This window comes from Salmo salar, chromosome 05 (genome assembly GCF_965601325.2).
Source record: "Salmo salar chromosome 05, fSalSal1, whole genome shotgun sequence".
Lineage (NCBI taxonomy): Eukaryota > Metazoa > Chordata > Actinopteri > Salmoniformes > Salmonidae > Salmo > Salmo salar.
In genome coordinates, this window is record NC_138295.1 from 78,136,832 (window position 1) to 78,157,804 (window position 20,973).

The window sequence follows — 20,973 nt, forward strand, 5'->3', positions numbered from 1 at the left end:
CACATTTTGGTTTGGTTTACTGAGCAGGGAAGCTGAGCAGGGTTATCAGGGTCAAAGGTCAAAACATTCAAAAGAGCACAACGTTTGAGGGCCATGGTTGGAAATAACATTAACCAGGAATACATTGAGCTTTTTACAAAGAGGGTGGGTTAGGGAGGAAAAGTAGTGAACGCAAGAACACCTAATATTACATTTTTGGGGCACTGCTTAAGGCCTTCTTTGACACTCCTGCAAACAAAAAACTAAAAGTCAATATACTGTAAAATGCCATGTCAAGGACATGACTCCCCCACTCACAAATAAAGTGATGTGAGTTTGTGGATCTAATGTAGTGTAGACCTACCCTTCCAATCCCTAAACAGTTGTATCATGTTCAGGAATAAGGACAAGAACCAACATTTAGAAAATAAGTTTATTCTAAAATCAGAGCCAATATGAAAAACATCACATCACTGAAAGATGGTAGAAGGAACAGGCAGCATGAGAAGGCATTTCCGTGACTACTATATACATATACACATTTTATACAGGCAGAGTAAAAATAGAGTAATTGAAGCATAGACGGTAACCAGCAACATTGGCTCGGAGGCTGTGTGAAACATTCAACATAGAAAAGCATGGGACATCCTTGCCCCAGAACAATGGAGAATATATCACTATCAAAATCAAACATGAAATATAAAAAGTGAAATTGTCAAATAATCCCCTCCCATATGCAATACACTACTTAAGTCTGACATTTCCTGTCAGAAGAATACATTATTATACGTACAATCATCTACGGTACATGTACAACTTATGAATAATTTCAGGCTACAAGGTCATAATACAAATACAATAAATATGATTCTTGGAACTTTAAGATGGCAGACTTGTTCATATTGCATTAGTTCATATGTTCTGTAGTGTCTGTGTTGCAAGTGTACCACCCTTTGAGCACCAAAGGGTGAGGTGTCTGTTGTGCTGTGGTCCAGTCAAGTCACCAGACACTGCAACGGGTTTAATCCAGCATCTACACAGAAGCACACAGGCTTTAAAACAACATTGTTCTGACTGTCAGATGTTAGTTTGTAAAGTTAAGCATACACTAAGTCATGATCAGTGTTAATGGAGTCAAATCCAGACCCTGTTGTCACACTAAGGCCCTTGTTATAATAAGACACAATACCATCTATTGAAAATGTGATTCAAAACTTGGGAACATGGGGCTTGGAGTGTTTTCTTTGGTGGCCAATTGTTCTCAAACAAAAAGCACGAGACTTAACTGAGCTCTTTGAAATGATGGGGAAGCTGAGCAGGGTTATCAGGGTCAAAGGTCAAAACATTCAAAAGAGCACAACTTTTAATTGAGGGCCATGTTTGGAAATAAATCAACCAGGAATACCATATGAGCTTTTTACAAAGAGGGTGGGTTCGCGAGGAAAAGTAGTGAACGCAAGGACTTGAAATGAATCAAATCATGTAGTAAGTTATTTGTGTAAATAACTCATTTGGAACCAAAACCACCCTCTCTTGTGCCCTTCCTTCCTGTGTGCTTTAAAATATGTATAGTTATCATGCAGGACAGCTCCTCTCAAACTGTGAGCGCTGCAACTCTGTTTGAAGGGTCATTAAACTCAGATCTGTTAGGAAAACATCAAGTTCATCAAAACTCATAGTTCTGAAACATAGGTCTCCATGTAGTTTCCATATGCAGTGAGTTCATCCATGTTCAAGTCCATACCATTTTGATTGCTTTTCCAATTTGTCATGACAGTTGATCAGAAAGAGCTCCACTTCCAGCCTCTAGTTTCTTCAGGGCATGGCTGTGTTCTTGTACTCCCCCATTCCCTTTAAACATTCCCTATTGTCTCACGGTGCATCGATGATCAATCATTTCCACCACAGGCTGATATCCCCCAGTTTGTCAGTCTGTCCATCTCTCCCTCTCTGCTTTGGACCACATGTGCACTCCCTTCTACTTAGAAATGTGTCCTCACAATCAGGCCATGGTGGCCCTTTAAATCACACTGTGTTGGTGTGAAATACAAGATCTAGCATAACCACTAGGCAGTGATATGTATCCCTGTGTCTGAAATATCCTACTACAGGATAAATAATATGAGCGGCCACCCGGCACTTGTGTTAGCATTCTACGCAATGACTGAGCAAATGGGAAAAAAATAACAAACCCATGTTTATATAAACGTTAATGTACAAGAGGTGTACTACAGAGACGCAAACAAAGTCATTCACACAATGTGGTGAGTCTCAAACTCAGTGGGGTGAAGCAGCCGTTTCTGTAGCCTGCAGAAATCCCTCGTTGCTTATTAATGAAAGTCAGGTCATTGTACATAAAAGTATCAAAGTGCTTGAATGACAGTGGTAGAATTACCATTGCTTGAAGAACACTTATAATCTTTGTGCACAAAACAGTCTAAATGGCTGGGTGTGAATGACTGATGAAACGGAACTGCCATACGAAGACAGAAAAAGGCATGTGTAGAGTGTGCGTGAAACGCTCGCTCTGAATTTTGATTGGCTCATTCCTTTCAACACTGCCGGTTGATTGGTACATTTTCTTTCAAAGATACTATTGATTGGTAGTGAGAATATAAAAACAGACTCAAACAAGAGTTTGAATGTATGTGTAACGGGACATTAAAGAAACAAAAATATGAGACACACAGCTCAGCAAGACTAGCACCAGACAGACACAAAGGCACAGATATAAAAAGGAAGACCGTAAGTGACAGGCAGCTAGCGTTAGTGTGGTCAGGTCACTGTCCTTCTGTTACTGCTCCTCTTTGTCTCTTCTCTGGTGTGGTGAACCTCCATTCGAAGGATCATCAACTAGATTCAGCTGTGGGGTGATTTTCTTTCTTGAGTGGATGGTCAGGGGGCCGGAACATAATTACAAATCATTTGTAGACTGCAAATTGACCACAAGAAAGCCCAAACATAATATTTGACAAACAATTTCAAACCTTGCTTACAAATCACACATCTCTATTTTGCATAGGAATACTTTAGAACAGATTTCTTAAATTGAAATCATTTGGAGCCGATTTGCTGGTGTTTACCTTTTATGTCCACCAATAAAAAAAATGTGCATCCGCTGGCCGCCAGTTGGGGAACCCCGCTCTACTCTAAGGGCATGGCGGCCATTACTATGTTCTTGCTCTAGTCTCTCACTCCTAGATCAATATAGCACATGTGGTCTCATCAGAGAGGAAGATTCCAGGATAACCATGGAGACAGTGACAGACAGAGCCATCCCATCAGCCGGTAACACTGTGTATAGCAGTGGAGGCTGTTGAGGGGAGGACGGCTCATAATAATGACTGGAACAGTGCAAATGGAATGGCATTACACCATGTGTTTAATGTATTTTATACCATTCCACTCAAGCCATTACCACGAGCCCGTCCTCCCCAATTAAGGTGCCACCAACCTCCTGTGGTGTATAGCCTACCCATACTGCCCTACCAAGAAAAAAGGCAGCAACTGCTCACTTGGTCAAAAATGAGTTAGCATGTATTTAATGTAGCAAAAATGACTTAATCATGTGGGAAAGTATCCTGCCTCGTATTGTATTTGAGAAAATGGGGGTCATATTAGCAGTAACTGCACTAGGTAACTGTGAAACTAAGGTAAATAAAAGCCATTTTTCTCAGTTCCACGCTATGAGCAGTTACTGCCTTTTTGCTTGGTAGGGCAGTATAGCTCTGGCCTGTACATTCCTGCCCCCAAATCCAGTCAGTCAGCTACTGTATACATCTATAATCTAAAAGAATAGAAGGTCTGTGTGATGAAGTCATATGTTCTGTCCATAGCAGTAAAAGTGTGGTCATAATAAAAAGAATAAAAAACACTACATATAGAGATGATTCTCCTGTGTCCGTCCCATCTCCTGGCTGTGTGGAGGGAGGAGGGGGTGGACAGATGTAGAATGATAACATATGAGATATTATGCTCAGAGTCACTGAAAACTGAACCCACTTAGACTGTCCACAAGAAGGAATGCACAAAGTAACAGAACAGAGAGTGATATAGAGCATGGTGTTCCTCCTCCACACTGTTGATGCAGGGGTGTCTATGCCCACATCCCTCTCCCCTTCAGACTTTGTGATAGGTGGGACAGTGTAAGTGGGTTTCGTGACACAGAGACTCCTGTAACTTAGTTGGAGAAGGGTTTCTAGCAGCATACCCGTGTGTCTGTCTGGCTGACCAAGCCTTTAGACAGCCACCACCTCCTCACACACACACACATACACCTCTCTCCCTCTTTGTTCCTCTCTCTGGCACCCCGTCACACTCTCCCTCTCTTTCACTTCCCAACCCCCCCCCATTCCGTTCAGTCGGCCTGGAGTATGTTCTAAACCTCCCCCGCAGAAAAGGAGGGATGGATCGAAAGAGGAGTGAGGATGGAGGATGCAAGACTACTCTCCCACCCACCTCCTTGGTTCCAGAATCACCTTTTCCTCAGATGACTCCAGATCAGTTGTTACTGTGGGGGACACACAGGGAGGGAGGCCAGTGAGCTATGGGAAACACCATAGTGAAGATCTTAAGAAGAGGAGGAGGAAAAGGATAGGGCCAGACTTACAAAGCAGATGTTGGTCTCTGGGACGATGTCTGATAGTGAGATGGCATCTTCATTACCTGACTGATCACCTGACGCTTCCACTTCCGCACCCATACTGAGAGACAGAGAGAGAAGACTGATAAGGGTGTGTGTGTGTGTGTTCATGTAACTGGGAATACATGAGTCAGTGGTGTAATTCATTTGTGTACCTGTGGGAGACACTGTGGTCTTGGTCTGTGCTTGTTACTGCTCTATGCACCTCAACCCCTACTGACCTAGAGAGAGAGCGAGAAGGCGAGAAACACATGAGAACTGGATGACTTGAAGAGGAGGACTGACTTTGTGGAGGAGAGGGGATGGAGGGATGTGTTACTGTAGCGGAGGAGAGGAGGAGGTGAGTCCTGTGCTTCCTAATGAGGATGTGGAAAAGTTGGCCTCTGCATCGCCCGACCCTCCCGCCAGGGGAGGGGTCCTTGGCACCAGGTCTGGCCTGCCCGACTGCATGCCTGAACAGAAAGAGGGAGTAAAGAGGGGAACTAATAGCACAATTCCAAGTCCACCTCTAATCCCTTGTCCATAGGCACTTCATGTAGCTCTGGTCCACCTTGACCTCTGATCAAACATACAATCAATGTTTGTGTTAACTGTTCACTCACCACTGTCTCCCTCTGCGTCAGCCCTGTTGAAGTGGGATTGGTAGACGAGTCGGGAGTCCACCACAGACTGTCCAGCAGCGTGGGAGAGGGGTGTGGGGCCTCCCAGGGTAGGAGCTCTCCTCAGACCCCCCGGACCCCCACCACGAGACTTCTTGGATGGGGAGAGCTTCACTGAGGGGTGGGGAAAACAAAATAACGACAGCACGTTATATCATAAAAGTAAATATTGAAAAGAGAAGATACACACACACACAACAGTCTTACATGGGATCTTCTTGAACACTGTGTTACACATGAATTGTTGGAAGCGCTCAGCGTAGAAGCCTGGTCTGTGCACCGACACTGTATCCTACAGAGGAAAAGGAATAAACCAGTTATAACCTGACATAGGCCTGACATAAGCAGTGGCAGATCTGACACATGCATCTGTGGCATCTTTCATAATGTACTTCAGGTAATGTGTGTGTGTAGATCTTACCCCATCATGGACGAGGGCCTTCCACGAGTGTTCCAACTTCTTGATGAACCTGAAAAACAGTCTTAGTGAACGTAGCTCAGTTGGTAAAGCATGGCGCCAGGATAGTGGGTTCAACTCCCAGGACCATCCATACGTAAAATATAAGAACGCATGACTAAGTCGCTTTGGATAAAAGTATCTGCTAAATGGTATATACAGTGAGCTCCAAAAGTATTGGGACAGCGACACATTTTTTGTTGTTTTGGCTCTGTACCCCAGCACTTTGGATTTAAAATGATACAATGACTATGAGGTTAAAGTGCAGACTGTCATCTTTGATTTGAGTGTATTTTCATCCATACCAGGTCAGTGTATCATTTCAAATCCAAAATGCTGGAGTCAAACAAAAAATGTGTCACTTTCCCAATACTTTGAGCACTGTGTCATTATATTACTATGTGAAATTGTATGTAGTCTGTACACAAGAACGCACACACACAAAGAAACACAAGCACCTACCTGTAGGACTGCAGAATGTCGATGATGCCGATAAAGACCAGCAACCTCTCTCCTTTAGAGTTCCTGGCTGGGATCCCACCCATACTGAAATGACATCATACGCCACACCAACCAATCACCATCAACAAATCCTGATTTACGTGACAGTTTGCACTTTTCCCAAGGTAATATTGTGTGATGTATTGATTGACTCACTGGTCCTCAGACTCCAGGGCTCCCTTCCCGCGGGCCTCTCCCTGTATAGACTCCATGGCTGTACAGTATAGACTTTTCTGGGCCTGGGGTCGGCGCTGGTCTGGGGTCACCGCCCCCTCTGACCCCCCACTGTCCCCCATCTGCCCCCCACCTCGCTCCCTCTCTCTACTAGCCTGCTCCAGGTTATGGATCCCCACCAGTAGACTGTAGTCCATGATTTTAAAACTCTGCAGGAGCTGGAGCACACACACAAACACATAAGAGTTACTATACAGTAGACCCAAACAGCACACACAGAACACACACCCCCACCCACCCTCCCTCCCTCCCTCCCTCCCTCCCTCTCACCAGGCAGTCTCTCTGGATGGTCTTGCTAAGGGCGTTGTAGTTGTCCGTCTCCAGCAGCAGTCCATCAGGCAGGTCCTGGATGAAGTCCAGGTCTTTAAAGGTGGGAAAAGTCTTGTCCCTCTCCTTGGCTGAGGCCCGTCTCTTATAGGTGGAACCCTTCATGTCGTACTTATGGTGCATGTGGACCACGCGGGGCAGCAGGTTGTTCATCACCACCAGGCGGATGTTCTTCCCTCCCGCCTGGATGCAGTACAGACCGTAGAACTTAGGGAGCAGGGTCCGTTTGTTCTGATTCAGGTTCTATAGAGGAGGAAGGGATGGTAGAAAGGAGAGGAGGAGAGTGAAAAAGACAAGAGGCCACCACAGACAGCTAGGTATTATATAAACACTAAAACACACAGGCCACTGAAGAATCTCCCTCCTCATCCTTCAATATCTCACCATGAAGTTTCCCTGCTCCTCCTCCAATATCTCACCATAAAATCCCCCCACCCTCCTTCAATATCTCTCAATTAAGTATCACCCCCTTCAATATCTCACCATGAAGTTTCTCCCCCCTCCTGCTTCAAAATCTCACCATGAAGTATCTCCTCCTTCAACATCTCACCATGAAGTATCTCCTCATGAAGTCCACACCTCCTTCAATCTCTCTCCATGAAATACCTCCTCCTTCAATCTCTCTCCATGAAGTACCTCCTCCTTCAATATCTCACCATGAAGTATCTCCTCATGAAGTCCACACCTCCTCCTTCAATATCTCACCATGAAGTATCTCCTCATGAAGTCCACACCTCCTCCTTCAATATCTCACCATGAAGTATCTCCTCATGAAGTCCACACCTCCTCCTTCAATATCTCACCATGAAGTGTCTCATGAAGTCCACACCTCCTTCAATCTCTCTCCATGAAATACCTCCTCCTTCAATATATCTCCATGAAGTACCTCCTCCTTCAATATCTCACCATGAGGTACCTCCTCCTTCAATATCTCACCATGAGGTACCTCCTCCTTCAATATCTCACCATGAGGTACCTCCTCCTTCAATATCTCACCATGAGGTACCTCCTCCTTCAATATCTCACCATGAAGTATCTGCTCATGAAGTCCCCCCCTCCTCCAATATCTCACCATGAAGTATCTCCTCATGAAGTCCACATCTCCTCCTTCAATATCTCTCCATGAAGTACCTCCTCCTTCAATATCTCTCCATGAAGTACCTCCTTCATTATCTCTCCGTGAAGTCTCCCCTCCCTCCTCCTTCAATACAGTTGAAGTCAGGAGTTCACATACACTTAGGTTGGAGTCATTAAAACTCATTTTTCAACCACTCCACAAATTTCTTGTTAACAAACTATAGTTTTGGCAAGTCGATTAGAACATCTACTTTGTGCATGACAAGTCATTTTTCCAACAATTGTTTATAGACGGATTATTTCACTTATAATCCACTGTATCACAATTCCAGTGGGTCAGAAGTTTACATACACTAAGTTGACTGTGACTTTAAACAGCTTAGAAAATCCCAGAAAATGATGTCATGGCTTTAGAAGCTTCTGATAGGCTAATTGACATCATTTGAGTCAATTGGAGGTGTACCTGTGGATGTATTAACCTCTCTGGGAAATGTGGGACGCTAGCATGTCAAACGATGTATAGCATCAATCTTTAGGATGTTTTTATCATAAATCTTCAGTAATACTCCAACCGGACAACTCCAATGTCTTCAGAAATGAAAAGGAACACAGATAACTCTCATGGGAGCACGCGCCACTGAACTCATGTCATTCTCTCAGTCATCTGACTCCAGGACCTCTTATTCTCTCCCCATTCACAGTAGAAGCATGAAACAACGTTCTAAAGACTGTTGAACTCTAGTGGAAGCCTTAGGAAGTGCAAAATGACCCCACAGACACTGTATACTGGATAGGGAATCACTTGAAAAACTACAAACCTCAGATTTCCACACTTCCTGGTTGGATTTTTCTCAGGTTTTTGCCTGCCATATGAGTTCTGTTATACTCACAGACATCATTCAAACAGTTTTAGAAACTTCAGAGTGTTTTCTATCCAAATCTACTAATAATATACATATCCTACCTTCTGGGCCCGAGTAGCAAGCAGTTTAATTTGGGCACGTTATTCATCTGAATTTCCGAATACTGCCCCGTCACCAAAAAGTTAAGGCCTACCTTCAAACTCAGTGCCTCTTTGCTTGACATCATGTGAAAATCAGCCAAGACCTCAGAAAAAAATATTATAGACCTCCACAAGTCTGGTTCATCTTTGGGAGCAATTTCCAAATGCCTGAAGGTACCACGTTCATCTGTACAAACAATAGTACGCAAGTATAAACACCATGGAACCACGCAGCTGTCATACCGCTCAGGAAGGAGACGCGTTCTGTCTCCTAGAGATTAACGTACTTTGGTGCAAAAAGTGCAAATTAATCCCAGAACAACAGCAAAAGACCTTGTGAAGATGCTGGAGGAAACAGGTACAAAAATATCTATAGGACTCGTTTTACTGTGGATATATCGACATAATCTGAAAGGTCGCTCAGCAAGGAAGAAGCCACTGCTCCAAAATCGCCATAAAAAAGCCAGACTACGGTTTGCAATTGCACATGGGAACAAAGATCATACTTTTTGGAGAAATGTCCTCTGGTCTGATGAAACAGAAATAGAACTGTTTGGCCGTAATGACCATTGTTATGTTTGGAGGAAAAAGGGGGAGGCTTGCAAACCAAAGAGCACCATCCCAACTGTGAAGCACGGGGGTGGCAGCATCATGTTGTGGAGGTGCTTTGCTGCAGGAGGGACTGGTGTACTTCACAAAATAGATGGCATCATGAGGATGGAAAATTATGTGGATATATTGACGCAACATCAAGACATCATTCAGGAAGTTAAAGCTTGGTCGCAAATGGGTCTTCCAAATGGACAATGACCACAAGCATACTTCCAAAGTTGTGGCAAAATGGTTTAAGGACAACAAAGTCAAGGTATTGGAGTGGCCATCACAAAGCCCTGACCTCAATCCTATAGAAAATTTGTGGGCAGAACTGAAAAAGCGTGTGCGAGCAAGGAGGTTGGTTACACCAGCTCTGTCAGGAAGAATGGGCGAAGATTCACCCAACTTATTGTGGGAAGCTTGTGGAAGGCTACCCGAAACGTTTCACCCAAGTTAAACAATTTAAAGGCAATGCTACCAAATACTAATTAAGTGTATGTAAACTTCTGACCCACTGGGAATGTGATGAAAGAAATAAAAGCTGATATAAATAATGCTCTCTACTATTATTCTGATATTTCACATTCTTAAAATGAAGTGGTGATCCTAACTGACCTAAAACAGGAATTTTTACTAGGATTAAATGTCGGGAATTGTGAAAAACTGAGTTTAAATGTATTTGGCTAAGGTAAACTTCCGACTTCAACTGTATCTCTCCATGAAGTCTCCCCCCCCTCCTCCTTCAATATCTCTCCATGAAGTCTCCCCCCCTCCTCCTTCAATATCTCTCCATGAAGTCTCCCCCCTCCTCTTTCAATATCTCACCATGAAGTATCCTGGTAGTAGCTTCTGGAGAAACTCAGCCTCTTTGTGCTGCACCGTCTTGATAATGAACTCATCATCACTGGACACGTAGAAGAGAGAGCCGCTGGCCCCGGAGTTAGACAGCTCTATCAGGCCGTCGTTACACAGAGAGTACTGTAGGAGAGGAGTTAGTTAGCATCCTGACCACAGAACTACAACCAGACACAACCAATCAACCAGATACAATTAAGTGCATTTTTGTAGTCTACTGACCAGGTAGTCATCTGGCCGGATGCCAAAGAGTTCTCTGAAGTAGCGGAAGGCAATGGGGGCGTAGGTCTTAAACCTGAAATCACTGTAGTGGTGGGCAGGGGTCAGGTTACTGCCCTCACTGAGACAGAGAGAAGGGTGTTAATGAGTGCTGAATACAGGAAGACTTCTCTCAAGCATAAATGCAAGATGGGCACAGACCAGTGGTGTAGCGCAGTTCAGAATAAATTGTTTTCTAGCTAATCTCATGCTGTTTTACACATCTGTAATTATTTGCATATGCTATTTTACAGATTTTGCCATGAAGCTGAGAGAACATGTTTCAGTTTTCCTAGCTAATCTCATGCTGTTTTACAGATTTTGCCATGAGGCTGAGAGAACATGTTTCAGTTTTCCTAGCTAATCTCATGCTGTTTTACAGATTTTGCCATGAGGCTGAGAGAACATGTTTCAGTTTTCCTAGCTAATCTCATGCTGTTTTACAGATTTTGCCATGAGGCTGAGAGAACGTGTTTCAGTTTTCCTAGCTAATCTCATGCTGTTTTACAGATTTTGCCATGAGGCTGAGAGAATGTGTTTCAGTTTTAAAGCCAATTTCCTGTAATTCTAAACATTTCCTTCATGGTTTATGACATGTTCATATATTATCTAGGGATGCTCCGGATGCTCATGCGGATGCTCCGGGGTTGTGTGCTACGCCAGTGACACACACACACACACACGTCTAACCTGGGGAAGAAGATGCTCTCGACCACCACAAAGTCCTGCATGAGAACATCCCTCTCAGCCTTCTGACTCAGGCTGCCCACAGTGTGAGTGATGCCCAGCTGAATTGCTCCTTTCAGGGCTGACGACGTGGTCTGGAGGGGGAAGTGGAAGAGAGAAATGGAGAAATGGAGGCTTGTCAAGAGAGATTGATAAATTAATTCTGTCTGAGGAATTCTCATGTTATAATTAATCTATGACTCTCAAATGCTTGTGTACATTACATTCTGCGAGTCATCATTGGGTGTGGATGAGGAAGGGTTTCAGGCTACAGGTAATTTTAGCACACATGTGGTGTGTGTGTGTGTGTGTGTGTGTTGACCCCATGCTGACCTTCTTATAGGTGGTCTCTCCAGTGTTCGTCTCAACTCCTCTGTGTCCAATGGTCTTCTTCATACTCTGACTGGATCCAGGCATCTGAGACAGAGAGAGACAGGATGAAAGAGAAAGAGAGAGAGCATGGGGAGAAATAAAAGGTATTAAGAAACTAAGAAATGCACAGTAGAGAAGGTGTGTTTGACTCCATTAAACAAGTTGCAGCATCATCCTGTTCTCTCCATTGTTTGGTTTTATGACACACAGCTTAAAGGTAAACATCTGCCATTGACACACAGAAACCATCAAAACCAGTTCCCCCTCCTTTTCCACATATCCTGTGTCCTCTCCCTAGACAGAGAGGTGATATACAACACATCTTCACCAGGGTCTATAGATGTTGTGTAAATACACACACACACACACACACACACACACACACACACACACACACACACACACACACACACACACACACACACACTTCCCTAAACCTAAAGGTAGTGGAAAACACAATTTCACCAACAGTGCTCCAGCATCAGCAGCAGAGTGCTGTAATTAGTGGTTTTGTGAGTCAGGGATGGTGTCTGTCTTACCTCTGGAGATGCCATTTTCCGAGACACACTGGACCCTTGAGAGAGAGAGAGGAGAGAGAAAAAAGGAAAACATATTAGAGCGTAGAGTGATGGGCCTATTTTTGTTAGGCTCCTCCACGTTCCATGCGCAACTCAGTCCTCTTAGAATCTAATAGTTACCGACAGAACCTAGCGAATATCACAGAGCTAGAGTCATGCTAGCCAGCTGTGGTGATGAACTTATCATATAGTATAGTAGTTTTTGGAGGAAGGAACCCGCATTTAAGTGTCTGATCGGGTTGTGCGATGTCTGGAATGACACATCGTCCCATCCAAACGTCGTTGATATACAGTGCGCACGGAGGGGAAGAACGCAATATAAAAAGACACATTGGTTATACCAGAACTGTGATTTGGTGCATGTCATCATTGTTCTCATTCAAATTGTTACAAAAGCCACAAACAAGTTGATTAAATCATTGTTCAAAACAAGGCTTAGTTATTATTTTTACCTTGTTCTTGGCTACAGAAGGATTTTCAAGCAGGAAGGTTTATTATTCTCTTGTCCATAAAAATACTCAGATATCAGTTATATTACTAGACCTTTTAAAAACAAATATTACAGCCGTATCAAGTGTATTGTTATTTCATCTTGAAAAGCATATGTGACATTCTTTCTTCCATTAAGCTTCTTTCCTTCAGTTTCAAAAAGTGGATTTCACTTAGTAACTGTAGTGTAGCCTGCTGTTGCTAAATCAGAAAAAAAAACTATGGCTGACTTTTAGTTGGGGGGAAGCACGTCTTCGCCTGTTTGGCAGTTTTTCGATCAATTTCAGGCCATATGATTAAGGTGAGCCAGCAGACCTTACCCAAGGCACTTGCAGAATATGCTAAAAGATTATCAAGGCAAAGGATGGACAGACTACAAACCTCCATCATCATCCTGCTGAGTTCGATACTCTGGGGGTGAACATGCTGGTGTTCCTTTTTATAAATAATCATTTGTTTTATCCGATTGTATATTTAGGATTTTTAGCCTAAGGATAATAGGCCTATTCGTTTTAAGCCTAAACCAATGCTCATTCAAGTGTTATAAAAGAATGTTAAAGGCTAAATAATAATTTGTTTAATCTGATTGATGTTGACTATTATATAAATGCACAATTTAAATGCTTTCAAAAGAAAGTTGTTTGTGAGACAACTCATTCATTTACTTTTTGTTCCCCCGATTGCCCAATTCAAGGACATTAATAAACACTTCGACAATATTATAAATATTAGTTTAACTTGTCAAAGTAACGTTTACTGCAACTTATTGACAGTAGCCAATATTATTGGCTGTTTGGTTTGTAAAGAGGGATTTAACGGCAGAATTTATTTTGCCAACACTGATCAAGTAAAGCAGAAACGTACTGTATCAGGTTTGTTTAAACTTCCTAGTCGATTAGTTTATCTTGCAATTGTTTTCGCTCTCTCTTTATTACTATACTATGTTTTTATTTAGGCCATTTGCAAACAACTTTCTGAGATGGAACTCCGTCTATAGATTCATTGGATGGTTGATCATGAAAGAGCAGGCTATGCCTACAACAACAAAGACACATTCCAATCAAATGGGGATTAAGGACAAAAAGGGAAATTAAGATTTTAAAACAATAAACCAGACAAGAGTGTCAGCTGCAAAAGGCCCATTGTCATCCTACATTGGAGAGGGGATATTAAAAATGTAAAAACATAAGTTAGGCCCGGTCTGACATTTTGCTCTGCTTTGGTGCTCTCCGCTTTTTCTACATTGTTCTCTTGCATTATGTTAATAATCTAACTACCACATGTTTTGAAAATGTAGGCTACGGCAATTAGGGTGTAGGCCATTTGGCATGCCGCCCTGCTGTGTGCTCACTGCACTGTTGTGAGCTAACAGACTCCAGCGATGTAGTCAAATTCAAATACGTTAAACTATCGTTTGACATCGAGATGTCATCATGAACGATGCAATCGTACAATCGCCCAACCCTAGTGTCTGACCGAATTGCTTCATTGCAGTCTTTCCACTCCATGCACAAAACCTAATACATTTCAGCGTAATTTTGACTTGAGAGGAAATTTGTCACAGTAAATGCTTGACAACCACTCTTAGTTAATTACAAAAACAGCCATCAACCGTGTAATTTTCCAGATGCCGAGCCATGGTTAGACCTACACAGCCACAGGAATGGATAGGCCTAGGCTAACTGCTGCTCCCATTCACATTCTGTTCTAGATTTACACCACTTTCCCTCTAATGCTGCTTCCATGTCAGCCTGCCCTGGATGCTGTGGTGGTTGGGCCTTTGCCTCAAGCCTAAAACAATCCAGGGGAACCCTTGTACTTCAGTCACTGCTCAGGATGCATTGCATTTGTATGACTTTTTTCACTAAATTCTAAAACTCCAAATGTTGTAGCTTGCATTTATTACCCTTACTGACTGCCTATCTGTTACTTAGTGCCTCTCCATCTCCAGACAGTATAGTATGACAGCAGACATTCCCTCTCAGACAGTCTACCACAGAGCAGATACTGTGAGAGAGCACAGAGCAGCAGAAGGGCAACAAGTTAACTGACCACTCACTGCATAACACACCACACACACAGAAATACAGAGCGATGAGTGGACATAGCCTGGTATTAGGTTTAATGGGGAACACCGGATACAGGGAAAGGTCAGGATGGTGGGAGGAAATTACGAGAACTCTTGGCATCGACACAGGGACATACACCAGTCTCTGCAAAACATAACTTCAGTCTGATACTGTGTCTAGACCACTGGGTCCTCTACCACAGGTCTCTGGCAGACATAACCCCAGTCTGATACTGTGTCTAGACCACTGGGTCCTCTACCACAGGTCTCTGGCAGACATAACCCCAGTCTGATACTGTGTCTAGACCACTGGGTCCTCTACCACAGGTCTCTGGCAGACATAACCCCAGTCTGATACTGTGTCTAGACCACTGGGTCCTCTACCACAGGTCTCTGGCAGACATAACCCCAGTCTGATACTGTGTCTAGACCACTGGGTCCTCTACAACAGGCAATGACTAAACTTTTTCCGTCACCCAAACTAAGCTTGGGACTTTCCCTGTGACTCACCGAGTTGCCATCGTCCTTTTTGGTAGGGATGTGCTCATTACCAATCCTCTCTAAGAATAAATTCGACCCTGCAGACCCCAGCCCCAACTTTATCCAGCCCAAGAGATAACATCCCATAGCCTATTGTAAAACATTGCCAATTTGTGCAAAACATGCCAACATAGAGAAACACAGCAAACACGTGTGAAAAATCTAGAAGCAAAATATGTCTGGTATTTTCTCAATGTTTTCACATCGTCATGACAATGCTTGAAATCTGTGCTCCTTACAAAAGGATTCACCATTTAAAATTGTGTGGGAGATTTGCCTTCTCACCCACTCCATGAGAACTTCAGGCCTGTAACCAATAGCAACTGCTATTTCTGAGTTTCAACATAGTGATATTACAGTCAGTTGGCAAAAAACTGTCTGCTGTTATAGTAATAGTGTGGGCAGGTCAGAGTTATGTTGAGGACAGTGAGAGGCAAGAGGAGGGAGATCTACTGAAAATATATCATGGAAAGGTGGGGTACTGATAGTGAAACAGGAAACAGCCTAAAGGATATTTGTCTGTGATATTAGGCTAGGCCTATTCAAATTGTGAGATGGATGAAATCAATCAATTAAACCAATCCACATTGCTTGAGCAAACACCACAAGGACAACTTCATTCAGGGAGTGGAGAAGCACTTTGTCTTGCTAAACCATGTTGTAGCCATTTCACTGCGAAATGCATTGCACACACAATAGAAAGCAAACACGCACAAGAGAAAACAACGGTTAACAGCCTATATTTGGTCCACTCGTCCTTTGCTTGCTCTCAACTTGCTCAAATGCCACAAGGCCCTGTAATATCTGTAAGAGGCACTCACAGGAACGAAGCACACGCTCAGCCGCTCCCTCACACACAAACACACACTGCAACCCCATGCAGGTACCTCTCTGCAAGGCTCTCCTCCAGAACTGAGTCCTAATGTCTATGGAAGAAGATACAGAACAACCACAACCAGTTACACATGAACAAGGCATGCATGCAACCGAATTAGGCTTCAATCACATTGCTCGCCTCTAAATTAGCCTAAATGGACCACATGCTACAGAGATCTAGAAACAAGCAGCGCTCCATTTAAGAAAAGCTTGTTTTTACAATAGGATTTCAATAACATCCTAGTTCGACATTGTGTCCAAACATTTCCACAGTTACAATGAGGGTGCGTGCATACTAAACATATCTCCCAGTGCCAGCGCAGTTCACTTCAAAACACATGTTGGCTGTTTGCCTGCTAGCAGCCTGTACTGTAGCCTGCATGTAGAGCAATATTATGGGACACTCCCCTATTTTTGTCTGACAGAGTAGAGTAAATGTGCTGGTTATTGGCCTAATTTATGAACTTATACAGTACCAGGCAAAAGTATGGACACCTACTCATTCCAGAGTTTTTATTTTTACTTTTTTCGACATTGTAGAATAATAGTGAAGACATCAAAACTATGATATAACACATATGGAATCATGTAGTAACCAAAAAAGCTAAACAAATCAAAATATTTCATATATTTGAGATTCTTCAAAGTAGCCATCTTTGCCTTGATGACAGCTTTGGCACTATTGTTATTCTTTCAACCAGCTTCATTAAATAGTCACCTGGAATGCAATTCAATTAGCAGGTGTGCCTTGTTAATAGTTCATTTGTGGAATTTCTTTCCTTCTTAATGCGTTTGAGCCAAATCAGTTTCTTCAAGTGCAGTAACAAAAACCATCAAGCACTATGATGAAACTGGCTCTCATAAGGACCAGGAAAGGAAGACCCAGAGTTACCTCTGCTGCAGAGGATTTTTATTTTACCTTTGTTTAACTAGGCAAGTCAGTTAAGAACAAATTGTTATTTACAATGATGGCCTAAGAACTGTGGGTTCAGGGGCAGGACGACAGATTTTTACCTTGTCAGCTCGGGGATTCGATCTAGCAACTTTCCAGTTACTGGCCCAGCGCTCTAACCACTAGGCTACCTGCCGCCCACAACATAAGTTCAAGTTAAGTTCATTCGAGTTACCAGCCTCAGAAATTGCAGCCCAAATAAATGCTTCACAGAGTTCAAGTAAGACATCCCCACATCAACTGTTCAGCGGAGAATTCAGCGTGAATCAGACCTTCATGGTCGAATTGCTGCAAACAAATCACTACTAAAAGGCCACCAATAAGAAGAAGAGACCTGCTTGAGCCAAGAAACACAACCAATGGACATTAGACCGGTAGAAATCTGTCCTTTGGTCTGATGAGTCCAAATGTGAAATGTTTGGTTCCAACCGGCATGTCTTTGTGAGACGCAGAATAGGTGAATGGATGATCTCTGCATATGTGGTTCCCACCGTGAAGCATGGGAGAGGTGTGATGGTGCTTTGCTGGTGACACTGTCAGTGATTTATTTAGAATACAAGGCACACCTAACCCAAATGGCTACCACGGCATTCTGCAGCGATACGCCATCACATCTGGTTTGGCTTAGTGGGACTATCATTTGTTTTTCCAACAGAACAATGACCCAAAACACACCTCCAGGCTGTGTAAGGGCTATTTGACCAAGGAGAGTGATGGAGTGCTGCATCAGATGACCTGGCCTCCAAAATCACCCAACCTCACCCCAATTGAGATGGTTTGGGCTGAGTTGGACCATAGAGTGAAGGAAAAGCAGCCAACAAGTGCTCAGCATATGTGGGAACTCCTTCAAAAAAGATTCCTCATGAAGCTGGTTGAGAGAATGCCAAGAGTGTGCAAAGCTGTCATCAATGCAAAGGGTGGCTACTTTGAAGAATCTCAAATATAAAATATATTTTTATTTGTTTAACACTTTTGGTTACAACATGATTCCATATGTGTTATTTCATAGTTTTGATGTCTTCACTATTATTCTACAATGTTGAAAATAGTAAAAATAATGAAAAACCCTGCAATGAATATGTGTCCAAACTTTTGACTGGTACTGTATATAGAGAGAACACCCTGTATCATTTGTATGTGTGTGTTCATTGGCCTAGTTCGCAGTCCTGTAGTCAGACTTAGATCCCCATAAAGCAATCAGGCTTGTTATTGCGGGACCAAAACAGACCTGTCTATTCTCATGACCTGACTCAAACTGGCTAGCTACTACAGTACCAAGGAAAGATCAACTGTAACAAACACCGTAGTCAAGCTGATAAGAGCCTGTACCATAACAGGCTTAGAAAGGTGGAGAAGACTCTCCTGTCCTGACCCAGCGTCACTGTTCACATCATAACCTCTGATATAAACTGATTCTGAACAAGTGAATAATGTGACCACAACCAAAAACCAAATCCGTCAGGACTAGACCTGGTGAAATAAACCAAAAATGATCAACACTGATCACTTATCGCAGGCATTTTGCTGATATCATTCATTTCAATCCATAGCCTATACTAGAAAAATGTGAAGTTTGAAATTAAATAAGTTGGCTAATTTGGGCGATTGTTAATGGGACCATTGATAACTACAACCATCAAACCAGTAGTAGTATAAAGGATGATTTTTTTTAAAGTATGGCGAACATTAATGTTATAAACGTATCGTTCTCGCATCAATTCAGGCAATTTAACGCGATATGGATTGATGTACTTATCGCCCAGCTCTAGTCAGGACTCCCCGTGAATCCTCTTCCTCTCTGTGACTTCCAGTGAAGTTCTCTGTAAATGTGCTGGAATGATGACAGACCAGGAGTCTCTTCTTCAACCACATAGCCTAGTGGTTAGAGCGTTGGACCAGTAACCGAAAGGTTGCCAGATCGAATCCCTCGAGCTGATAAGGCAAAACTCTGTCGTTCTGCCCCTGAACAAGGCAGTTAACCCAGTGTTCCTAGGCCATCATTGAAAATACGAATGTGTTCTTAACTGACTTGCCTAGTTAAAATATTATCTCCCGTGGAAGCGAAATCTGTATCCATTCCACCCTAAACTAACGTTGATTAGCGACTGCCTGTTTTTGTCATGAGTCCAAAAGCTGTAGAACAACATTACTGTGTCAACAACATAGACCGACCGCCACATTCTATTCACGAAAACAATTGTGTTGGCATTACAAGTAAATATTCAACACACCTAGTTAGTTAGCCAACATTGCTGGCTGGCCTCAGTTTGTTGGGTTGGCTAGTTAGCTGGCGAGTTAACAGGTGTTTTGTCCTACTACGAGATGCGGTAAATATGACATAATATCAACAAAGGCCCACTGGTTTCGAGCATGGCGCAAATAGAGGCAGTAAATTAGCCAACTACTGTAGTTAACATTGCTTGAGTTTGAGAATTTGCCCCATTCAGGGTGAGCTAACATTAACTAGCTACATCTGATTGAAAATAACCAAATGTTCGGGTGTGCGGCTATCCCATCCCAAGCCTTTACTACAAACACCATAAAGTACATGACCCAATTTCAAGCGTGTAACGCTAGTTGGTAACGTTAAATGCCTAGCTAACTATAACGCAATCATTGGTAACGTTAGATGCCTAGCTAGCTATAACGCAATCGATCCGATTGTTGACGTTAGCAAACTGGCTAACAGCAACTGTGATAACGTTAGCTTGCTCAGACAGAAGGAGAAATGTAGTCAGTTGAATTCAGACAAAATGACCATATTCAGCTACAGGCTGTGCTGAATCTGTAGCTACGTTAATTAGATTGCATTTTCGTGCAAACTACTTCACGGTGACCTAAATTAGTTATTATAGATACCTGTCGGAGCAGTCAATCCCGAATCAACTGGAACGGCGGTCGCCATTTTGGATTGGCCGGTATCGGAACAGATATAACAAATCTTTGGTATGGGTATCCACTAGCTAGTAGATTGCCAGCGGCAAAGTCAAAATTGGCTATATCGTAAAAATATATGAAAACCAAAATGTGCTATTTGGTCTTAATTTGGGGTTATGGTTAGATTTAAAATAAAAATGTAAGATAAATTGTAGAAATAGGCTGGTTTATGACTTTGTGTATCTCCCTTAGACCGGTTCGTACATAAAACATTCTAATTCAGGCTGCAAAGGCATCGATTTAATGGCGAGGAGGCGGGGGGAACAGAGGTAATATGCATACTTTCTTTATGAAACACCATTTTCCACCATCATAATATAGTTGCTAATGCTAGTTCCTGATGTTGCGCTCTTCTTCTTCGATGACGTTTAACGGCGGTTGGCATCCAATAAACTTGCATTACCGCCACCTACTAGACTGGAGTACAACTCCCTTATACTTTGCTTGAAAAAACAAATTAACAAATATCCTACTATCTAACACTACAAAAAAAATATCAAAATTAACACCACCCTACTCCACTATTTAAATCTATTTAGTCCTACCTCAGGCCAACAACCTTCACACATCCTGTAATTCTTCTGATGTCAAGCCCACACACCGAAATACCTCTCTGCGGCTGCCACCACAACCTCAATTTTCTGCGACTTAGGTTCCATCCCTGCAGTACAGTTGATAACCATTGCTATAAATGCCCAAAATCCAATCTTCCTGAAACGTATATCACTTGTTGGCATATCCCTCTGTACTGGTACAGATCTACAACTCACACCACTCCTCTCAAGATCCCTCCCCTTAACCCATCTTACTCTACTTTCTTCACTGCCTCAGCATATGGCAACTTCTGCA

The 20,973-nt window shown here is 42.8% G+C and overlaps 1 protein-coding gene across 4 annotated transcripts; it reads right to left on the minus strand.

The window, feature by feature from the left end:
- Nucleotides 1-398: 398 nt before the first annotated feature.
- On the minus strand, nucleotides 399-20,401 carry LOC106605934 (phosphatidylinositol 4-phosphate 5-kinase type-1 alpha). Of its 4 annotated transcripts, none has more exons than XM_045718963.2 (17): nucleotides 20,047-20,401; nucleotides 16,247-16,285; nucleotides 12,224-12,258; nucleotides 11,646-11,729; nucleotides 11,277-11,407; nucleotides 10,551-10,668; nucleotides 10,299-10,451; nucleotides 6,743-7,042; nucleotides 6,395-6,630; nucleotides 6,200-6,283; nucleotides 5,702-5,750; nucleotides 5,488-5,572; nucleotides 5,224-5,394; nucleotides 4,941-5,073; nucleotides 4,777-4,842; nucleotides 4,589-4,703; nucleotides 399-4,489 (listed from the first exon to the last, which is right to left on the minus strand). In XM_045718963.2, the coding sequence occupies exons 1-17, from the start codon at nucleotides 20,090-20,092 to the stop codon at nucleotides 4,487-4,489; spliced, it is 1,848 nt and encodes a 615-aa protein (XP_045574919.1). In that variant the 5' UTR covers nucleotides 20,093-20,401; the 3' UTR covers nucleotides 399-4,486. The 4 variants fall into 4 exon arrangements, with proteins under 4 accessions (XP_045574919.1, XP_082831737.1, XP_045574920.1 ...); XM_082975611.1 differs by having other exon boundaries at nucleotides 4,589-4,682; nucleotides 20,047-20,394; XM_045718964.2 differs by lacking the exon at nucleotides 16,247-16,285 and having other exon boundaries at nucleotides 20,047-20,394.
- Nucleotides 20,402-20,973: the final 572 nt, after the last annotated feature.